Source organism: Ctenocephalides felis, unplaced genomic scaffold (genome assembly GCF_003426905.1).
Source record: "Ctenocephalides felis isolate EL2017-DRISC unplaced genomic scaffold, ASM342690v1 CF-g0.4_SCAFFOLD_01170, whole genome shotgun sequence".
NCBI classification, from domain to species: Eukaryota; Metazoa; Arthropoda; class Insecta; order Siphonaptera; family Pulicidae; genus Ctenocephalides; species Ctenocephalides felis.
The window spans coordinates 78,951,261-78,960,568 of NW_020537324.1; the positions used below are offsets into that span (position 1 = coordinate 78,951,261).

General features: G+C 29.9%; 1 protein-coding gene across 1 annotated transcript in view; it reads left to right on the top strand.

Annotated features, from left to right (window-relative positions):
• The first annotated feature begins 2,367 nt into the window (after positions 1-2,367).
• The window catches only part of LOC113367704 (fatty acyl-CoA reductase 1-like), a 10,233-nt gene continuing 3,292 nt past the window's right edge, over positions 2,368-9,308 (top strand). The window contains exons 1-9 of the mRNA XM_026609284.1: positions 2,368-2,431; positions 2,496-2,626; positions 2,699-2,853; positions 3,029-3,205; positions 3,329-3,438; positions 6,475-6,573; positions 6,623-6,731; positions 6,788-6,962; positions 7,042-7,112. Of these exons, the coding sequence (XP_026465069.1) occupies positions 2,368-2,431; positions 2,496-2,626; positions 2,699-2,853; positions 3,029-3,205; positions 3,329-3,438; positions 6,475-6,573; positions 6,623-6,731; positions 6,788-6,962; positions 7,042-7,112 (1,091 nt within the window). The remainder of the gene's footprint in view (positions 2,432-2,495; positions 2,627-2,698; positions 2,854-3,028; positions 3,206-3,328; positions 3,439-6,474; positions 6,574-6,622; positions 6,732-6,787; positions 6,963-7,041; positions 7,113-9,308) is intronic.

The following is a 9,308-nucleotide window of genomic DNA, read 5'->3' on the forward strand; positions in this document are numbered from 1 at the left end:
TGAACTTCCCGAAATGTGTAATAGTTGACTTAATCAACCGAAACAGAGATTTAGATATTTAGATACAATTGTTAACTAGAAGAAAATGGCTTTTAAATTTGTAAAATTCAAATTTTAACTTATCACATTTCCAAATACGACACAAATTTTGACTATCATATTTTTTAAAACTTTAATGATTTCTGAAGTTAAACTTCTTTAGGCGCGGACTAGGGTGTAAATCCGTACAATTGCAATGGAAGTGCGTTACGGCAGATGAGATAAGATAAGATAAGAGTGCCAATAATTCGTCATTCGCTCTCGATGATATTATTTCTATACGGGTCGATTGTGATTAATCGTCGTGTCGAGTGAATAGAGATCTGTCGTTGTATGCGTACCGGAAACAACAAGGAAATAAACATTTTAAAGTTACATCGTAGTACAAATCTTGATTTAATTAACGATGCCTGAATCAGAAGAATATTTTACCTTGTTCCTTAATAAAATAATAAAACAAATGAAACATTTGTGCCATGTACTAAACGTAAGTTCATTGATTAAAAATTATTTCTATATCATTCGTAGTTTCTATAAATTTTTGAAGTTATCAAAATGGAAAATATTTTTTAGGCAAGACAGATATTACAGCTGTTCAAAGAATGAGGTTATATCGCCAGCGAAAAAGTAAAAAAATTACCATCAGTCAATGAATGTATGTTAATTTTAATTACATGAAGTTCTTCAAACACAATTATTACATGATGAGTGAAGTTGCAAAAACAATATTTGTTTAGGCGTTGTTTAACATAATCCACTGTGTGAACGAATATTATAGAATTCATTAATTAGCAATTACTTCATTTCTCTAATGAAGGTTCAAGTCGTAAATGCTAATTACAATGACAAACCGATCATGTCGTATTTGAAGTATGACTTTAATTGCATTATTGTTTTTGAATGTTATACATATATTTAATGCTATCATAAATATATAATTTATAATTTATCATTATATAAATGTGCATAATCGTCGACACTAATAAATGTGTGCATCACGAGTGTTACCATATTTCTAATAAACATTATTCAAAATTGTTATATGATGTATTTATTTTACTATATAATAAGTTTTACTTCAATCGCGTGTGACCCTTACGCGCACTCTTTTTTTAAAATTAAACTACTTGCCGTAGGACCGTAAAGTTTTAGTATGTTCTTCAAGACCATGATATTACTCAGCATATTTTTCAAAAGGTAATTACTAAAAAACGACTCGACCGATCTTTATCGAAAGCTTATCAGCTCGGTTCCCAAAAAACATCTTTCTAATAGTTTTTAAATTTTTAAAATCGAGTCAAAATATTTAGCTAAAACGTGGACGAATATTTTTTACTTCTCTCTTAATCACTAAAAAACGGCTGATCGTCGCCAAGTAGTATTAGTTATAAATATATATACACCTAAGTCTGTTTTTACACGGTCTTTTTGTACACGGTTTTGATATAACACGGTTTGAAAATTGAATATTTTTAATTTTTTTACACGATTTTATTCCATTTAGCACGATTTGAAATTTTATGTACTTAAATTCTTTTGTCAAATTTTATTTTTGCGAAGTATGTTCATATCACAAAAAAGTATTTATGAAAGAAAAAAGTCTGAAACCATCGATAGTATCGATAGTTTGCGAACACTAGCTTAAAGATTTAAGTGAATTCTCCTTTAGCGCGTACAAACAATTTTTACTGGTCAAAGCAAATGTGAATAGCACTAATTTAATTCTTGTTCTTAAAAATTCTCGTTTTTCACCAATTTTAATAGGTTTTAGAGATTAGAAACAAATCACCCATTTTTGTATAAGATCAATGTCTTTTTTTACACGTTTTTTTTTTTACACGGATTCTTCTGGAACCAATCTCCGTGTAAAAACAGACTTAGATGTATATATATATATATATATATATATACATATTTGTAGTTGTAGTTGCGATAGATTTTAACCATTTATTGGGGCATGGTCAGTGATTCTACTATTCGAATACAATATATAGACCTCGTGTTGCAATTTAAATTATTCAATTAGTCAATAAATTAATTAAACATGAAGCATACGGGAATACTGAATAGTCATTTTAGTAACAATCGAACATTCTGTATTCTAATCGACATTATTTTCGATTTTTAATCAAATTTTCAATTTAAATAAATTTAAAATTCATGAAAACGAAAACTGGAAAGTTTTAGTCACAATTTAGACATCAGTCCATTCATACCAGAGTTATAGAAAATCAACAAAAAAAAGTATTTTAAAATATTCAATTAAAAGTGAATGGTTTTTCGTATTAATTTTATTGAATGTAAAAATTTTGATTGAAAGTTTCAGACATGGACGTGCCGAGCATTCCTGAATTTTTTAAAGACAAACAAATTTTCATCACTGGCGGAACGGGTATTTAAACTAGTCTAGTACAAAATCTTAATTCTTAATTATCTAACCAATATTATTTTCTCAGGTTTCATTGGCAAAGTTCTAATCGAAAAACTTCTACGATCATGTCCAGATGTAAAAAGCATCGTCCTGCTGATTCGCGAGAAGAAAGGACAAACTGTTTCGGAAAGAGTCGACGATATTTTGCAAAATCCGGTGAATAATCAAACATGTCTATTGAGAAATATATATACAGACAAATTGAATAAATTGTAAATCATTTTCCAGTTATTCGATTTGCTAAGAGAGACTAATCCTGAGGCATTGACCAAAGTATCGGCTGTGGGTGGTGATGTCACCAGTTTGGGGTTGGGACTAAACGAAAAGGATAAAAAAATAGTTTTAAAGTCTAATGTAGTGTTTCATGTTGCTGCCAGTGTCAGGTGAATAGATAATCAATCTGCTACCAAACCTAGCACATTCTCCTTATAGACATCCATCAGCACCAAATCTAGAAATGTCTAAATTCCAGCAATTTTCACTGGTTTTGGTCTACAAATTGCCATCACTGCTGGCATTTGATTTTATGCATATTTCTATATTTCATTTATTTTTTAGATTCGACGATCCTATAAAAAAGGCAACCCTCATGAACACCAGAGGAACTCGAGAAATGATGGAACTGATGTTGCAAATGCCAAATCTGGTGGTTGGTGTCCACGTTTCAACCACCTATTGCAACACCGACAAAAATGTCATCGAAGAAAAAGTGTATAGAGACCACGGAGATTGGAGGTAAGCCATCAGGGTTGCCGAAGGAATCGATGACGAATACAAGGCAGCTTGTTTGACACCATTGTAAGGATAGATTATTAATATATTGATGAAACATGGTGCATTGTTTGATTTTTGTTGCAGGATTAAAGGAAACATGAGGAACACCTATGTTTACACGAAGCATTTGGCAGAGAATGTGGTTGAAGATTATGCTGATAGGTTGCCTCTCGTATTGTACAGACCAGGAATAGGTAAAGAAAATTATATTCATGACAAGGTTTCGAGGATTTTTATTATTAATGGCCATTGTACAAATTTAACTAAAGTCAAATCTAAAGTAAAGTCTTTATTGCCCAGGTATTAAATATACGTATAATCGATGCCAATAGTAGCGTTTCTTACTTCGAACTATAGTCATCAAAACTCAAATATTAAATTCTCAAGTCCTTGCCCAATTGCCACGTACCAAATATTTAATGCCAAAGACTTCTTCAACAAAGTCTCGTGTCAAATGTTGAATGCTTAAAATTCCTTAAGTACAAAGAGCTCAATTTTTATGTAAAATATGAGAGTCCTCATTACCCAAATATTGAACATCCAAGTTCCTTAAACTAAATTGTGCAAAACCAACCTCCGAAATTATCTTATATATTAAAATAAATCGCAAAATGTGTTGGTAAGCGCATAACTCAATAACGCCTGGACCAATTTGGCTAATTCTTTTTTTAAAATGTTTATTGGAGTCCAAAGATTGTTCTTACGAAGAGAAAAAATCCAAAAATTGCCCGAAAACCGTAAAAACAACCTTTTTCTTTTTCACATACAAACGTTCTCTAACTAAAACGTATGATCAATTTGAGCTTTATTGCTATTATATAAAGTTCAAATTAAATTACAAGCACTCACTGTTTACTTATCCTAAACGATTATTCGGATTTTGATAAATCTTTCTAAAGTTTGTTAAGGAAATTTTCTAGGATGTATGTGATTATAAAGTACTGGGATGTAGGTGCAATATTGTAGAAATAAATGGAAAAAATTGCAAAAAACGGCATGTCATTGTTTGCATTGAAAACAAATAAAAACTATCATCTGCCAAAAATTTCGATATATTTATGAACCTAGACAATATTAGAATATGTATAATAAATTTATGATTATAAATAAGAAAAATAAAATGTCTACATTATTATTGCCAAAAAGCAGCCGAGATGTGTCACAAATTAATATAAGATACTGTATATGTATGGCAGATTAAATGATACACATGTGAACAGGATATGACAAACTAGCTGTAAAAGAAATTCTGTCTTAAGGCAATTAAGGCATCGTGCCTTAAGGCAAATTTCTGGAACTTCCCGTACCAAAAATTATTATTTTTTTAAAAACGATTAACATTTTTGAAAAAAATTTACTTTGAAAAAAGAAGATTTTTGAGAAACTATAAATTGGACAAAAAATTTGAAAAAATTTTTTTTTTCTTTATTTGGACATATTGTGGATGATCTGAACTTTTTTTTCAAAGCAATCGTACTGCTTTAACTGCATAAGGACAAAATATAAAGCGCGTAAGCGCCGCGTCGCTGTCTAACGCATAAGCATTGGTACGGAACCCATAGAAATGTTAACAAAATGTATACTTATTGTTAAAATCTCTATAAAATATCTGATAATTTGATGTGCATACGTCTAATGATCATTTTTGACCGCCAAATGACTCATTTTTTTACTTTTTCCTCCATATCTCCGAAACGGCTAGACCTACCTTCATGAAAATTTTATCGATTTCATCTTGTCAATACTTGTTGTGAAATGTTTTTTGAATTATTCAAATCGGACGCTCCGTTCTCTTAAAAACTGAGTTACCGTTTTCGACACTTTTTGCCCCGTATCTTCGAAACGGCTAGACCTGCCTTCGCCAAAAACTAATCAGCACGTCTCCTTATCAATACGAATCGAAATTACTTAAACGAAATTATTCAAATCGGTTGATCCGTGTTCCAGAAATCGTCGACGAAAATTTGTATCCGCACATACATACACACACGTACATACGTACATACATACATACATACACACACACACATACACACACACATACATTCATTTTTTCTTAGGTATGCCAAAATGTTCAGAAACCTCTGAAACGTAAAGATATATAAAAATTTTCATTTTTGATTTTTTTGCGATTACTATAACTTGCCCTACGGGAAGTTAAAAATTAATTCACTTAAAATATGAAATTAAGCATTAATCAGGGCCGGTCCTACCTTCAATGAGATGCATGCAAAAAATACGAGCGCACGCCTTAGGGGGCGCCAACACAAGATACAGATATTAAATTTTTAATATAGTTTCTTTTCAATATATAATTTCTTTGTATTTTTTACTAATCTTTCTTTGCACCTTTTACTAATTTCCACAATCTTTTTAAAATTTTAAAAAAAAGTAAATATTTCACTTTATAACAACAAACGGGAAAGTAAAGATGAATACATACAATTAGACCTTCACGATATCGATTAGGAGAAGTTTAAGATGCAATTTTGGATATATTAAATAGCGAAAAATTCAATTTATTTATTCCAACTTGAAGTACAAGTGTTATGTTATGTTTATGGTTATGTTATACCGTATAAAAGACTTCAATTTCCAATATAGTGTAGGAATTGAGACCCATCATTTTATTTAAAGCAGTTCTACATTTAACATCGCTCATATTATAAATGTATTGGCATTTTGGCGTGAAGAGTAATTTATAATAATAATTATTATTTTTAGGTGACTGGTAAATATTAGTATATTACATTAAAAATTAGGCATGGATACAGGACAACGTCTGTCGGGTCATCTAGTTGAATACAAAAAACATCGTAAGGAGGTCTATTAATCACTTGAGGGAAAGGAGGGATATACTAAGATATCACTTGTATTTATTTTTTTGCCTGATTTTTTTTTAAATGTAACTAAAAATACACGTGTTGTTTGGGGGGTGAATGGGGAGTAATTTCAAATATCACCGCGTATCACCAAGGGGGTAGAGGGTTTAAAAATCTTTAAAAAATCGATCACGTCATTAGTGGACGTCCCCTAAGACAACACTATTTGTGCAAAGATCGAATAACCAAGCCTTGACTACCAAACAGTAATTCTACTAACACACACAAGATAAATGAATGAAATTAGTGACATAAACCAAAAACAATATGCCACTAGATCATAAACATGTCTTTAGACAGAGCATATGAGGCATAAATTCTATCTCATTCACCTTCCTTCCTCTACAGTTGTCTCAATGTGGAAAGACCCATTACCAGGCTGGGCGGACAACATGAATGGACCGGTTGGTTTAACAATTGCAATTGGAAAAGGTCTATATTTCTTTGGTAATCATCCAAAATAAATACTAATTAATAATCCTGTTATTAATCATAGGTCTCCTTCGAAATTTCATCGTAGATGGAGATGCCATCGTCGACAATACACCTGTCGACATGGTGGTAAAGGCACTTGTAATCGCCGCATGGGAGAAGGGAATAAAACGGTAAGTAGAAATAAATTATTCAAATTTTGAGTTTAATTCAATTGCTATATTTTAAGGAATGGTGACGACAAGTTGCCCGTGTACAATTGTTCCATCAAGGGCTACTACGAAATAACCCAAACTCAGTTTTACAAGGTCTCCACACTGATGTTGGCGAATCACCCTTATAATAATGCAATTAGAATTCCTAGATGCGCTTACACCAAGATCGAGTTAGTTTTTAAAGTTATGGTGAGGATATTACCAAATAGTAATTAATTAATTGATCTATAAAACTTGGTATAATTTAATAAATTGTATGTATTTCCAGTTTTTCATATACACGCTTCTGCCCGCCCTGTTGATAGATACATATTACAAATACACTGGAAAAAGGCAAATGTAAGTATTTAATATTAAAATAATTATATCAACTTTAGTCAGAATAAAAAAAAATTAATAATTAACTGTTTATTATATACGTTTCGACACTGCATGTGTGTCATCGTTCGGCATACTTAACAAATTCTAAAAAAAAGTACGCATAAGGTTCACACGCAATTGAAGTAAAAATTATTTGTTCACACGCAATTGAAGTAAAAATTATTTGCTACTGTACAAGATGGCATTCAAATAAAAATAAATATATCATATAACAATTTTGAATAATGTTCATCAGTAATATTAGTGTCAACCATTATACACATTCATATAATGATAAATTATAAATTTTATATTTATAATAGCATTATAAATGTGTATAATATTTAAAAACAACTATGTAATTAAAGTCATACTTCAAATATGACATGAACGGTTTGTCATTGTAATTATCATTTAGAAATGAACCTTCATTAGAGAAATGAAGTAATTGCTGATAAATAAATTCTATAATATTCGTTCACACAGTGGATTATGTTAGACAACGCCCAAACAAATATATTTGAAGAACTTCATGTAATTAAAATTAACATACATTCATTGACTGCTTATATGTTTTTTCTTTTTCGCTAGCGATATAATTTCATTCTTTGGACAGCTGCAATATTTGTCTTGCCTAAAAAATAGTTTCTATTTTAATAATTTCAAAGATTTAACTTTAATTATTCGTAGAAACTACTTACGTTCAGTACACGGTACAAATTATATTAATTGTTTTATTATTTTCAAGGAACAGGGTAAAATATTCTTCTGATTCAGGCATTTTTCATTAAATCAAGATTTGTACTACGATGTAACTTTAAAATGGTTATTTATCTATGCCGATTTCCTTGTCGATATCGGTACGCATACAATGACAGATCTGTATTCACATACACGACGACTAATCACAGTCGACCCGTATAGAAATGATATCATCGAGAGCGAGACTTATTATATCGACTCTTATCTGCCGTAACGCACTTCCGTTGCATTTGTACGGACTTACACCCCATTCGCGCCTAAAGAAGTTTTACTTCAAAAATATTTTACAAAGTTAATAAAATTATAAGAATAGTAGAAGATATAAAAAATGAAAATATCAAGTTAGTAGAAAATATATCAAGATTTTTACCAAAAAAGATCAGCATATCTATACAATTTTTAAAATTGACATTGACATTTTGACATTGACATTGACATTGAATTGACATTTGTTTAAAAAAAAGTTGTTTTCTTAATTTTCATTTCCTACGATACGATAATCATAATTCATTTTCTTAATGTCTTAAAAACCTAATAAGCGTATTGCTAATACTATTTATAAAATGAGTTGTAACGATTGCAATTGTTCTTATAATTGGTGAAAGTTCACAATATTTATTTATTTACTTATTCGAGTAGCTCCAGGAGGACTTAAAAATACAATTTTAATAATACGTATTATAATAATACAAATATATTAAGATAAATATATTAAGAGAATGGATCAAAATATCTGTAAATTAAAAAATCCAAACCAATACAATACCATGCTTTCAGAACATGTCATTAGTATGAATCATACTTTTAACACTAACAATGATATTATTTTGTATGAAGAAAAATTTGGGATGCTATAAAACTTGCTGAAAATGTTTTTATCATTTTTAACTCTCTTTGTTTAAATAAAAGTAATTCCGCCTTTTTAGCACATGAATCAGTACATTTTTGCATTAATTAAAGATCAAAAAATAATAATTAGTATGTATAGATATTTTCATTTGCAATATCTTATAGTAATCTTGTAATTTTATAAAATTCGTAAAACTATTTTTTAGAATTTGTTAACGTGCTGAATGATATCACACATACAGTGTCGAAACGATATTTGGCTGCAAACGAAATGAAATGAATAAAGAATGATTATAATATTAAGCAAGTGATTTACGTTGAATAATTCCTGTTTCTTTGAAAAATAAGCAAAAAATTGCATCCAACTATATGGCTTATTAAGTTTCTATAACATTTCAAATCGACAAGGAATTTTTCTTTATTTACATAGATTTATTGCCGATCAAAATAATGTACATTTTTTAAGACAATATGCTGGGTGTAAATGCATTTAAAAGATTATTTCCTATGAGATCTCTTTTTTTATTTTTTTTACATTTTTATTTAAGATCGTATGGCCATTTT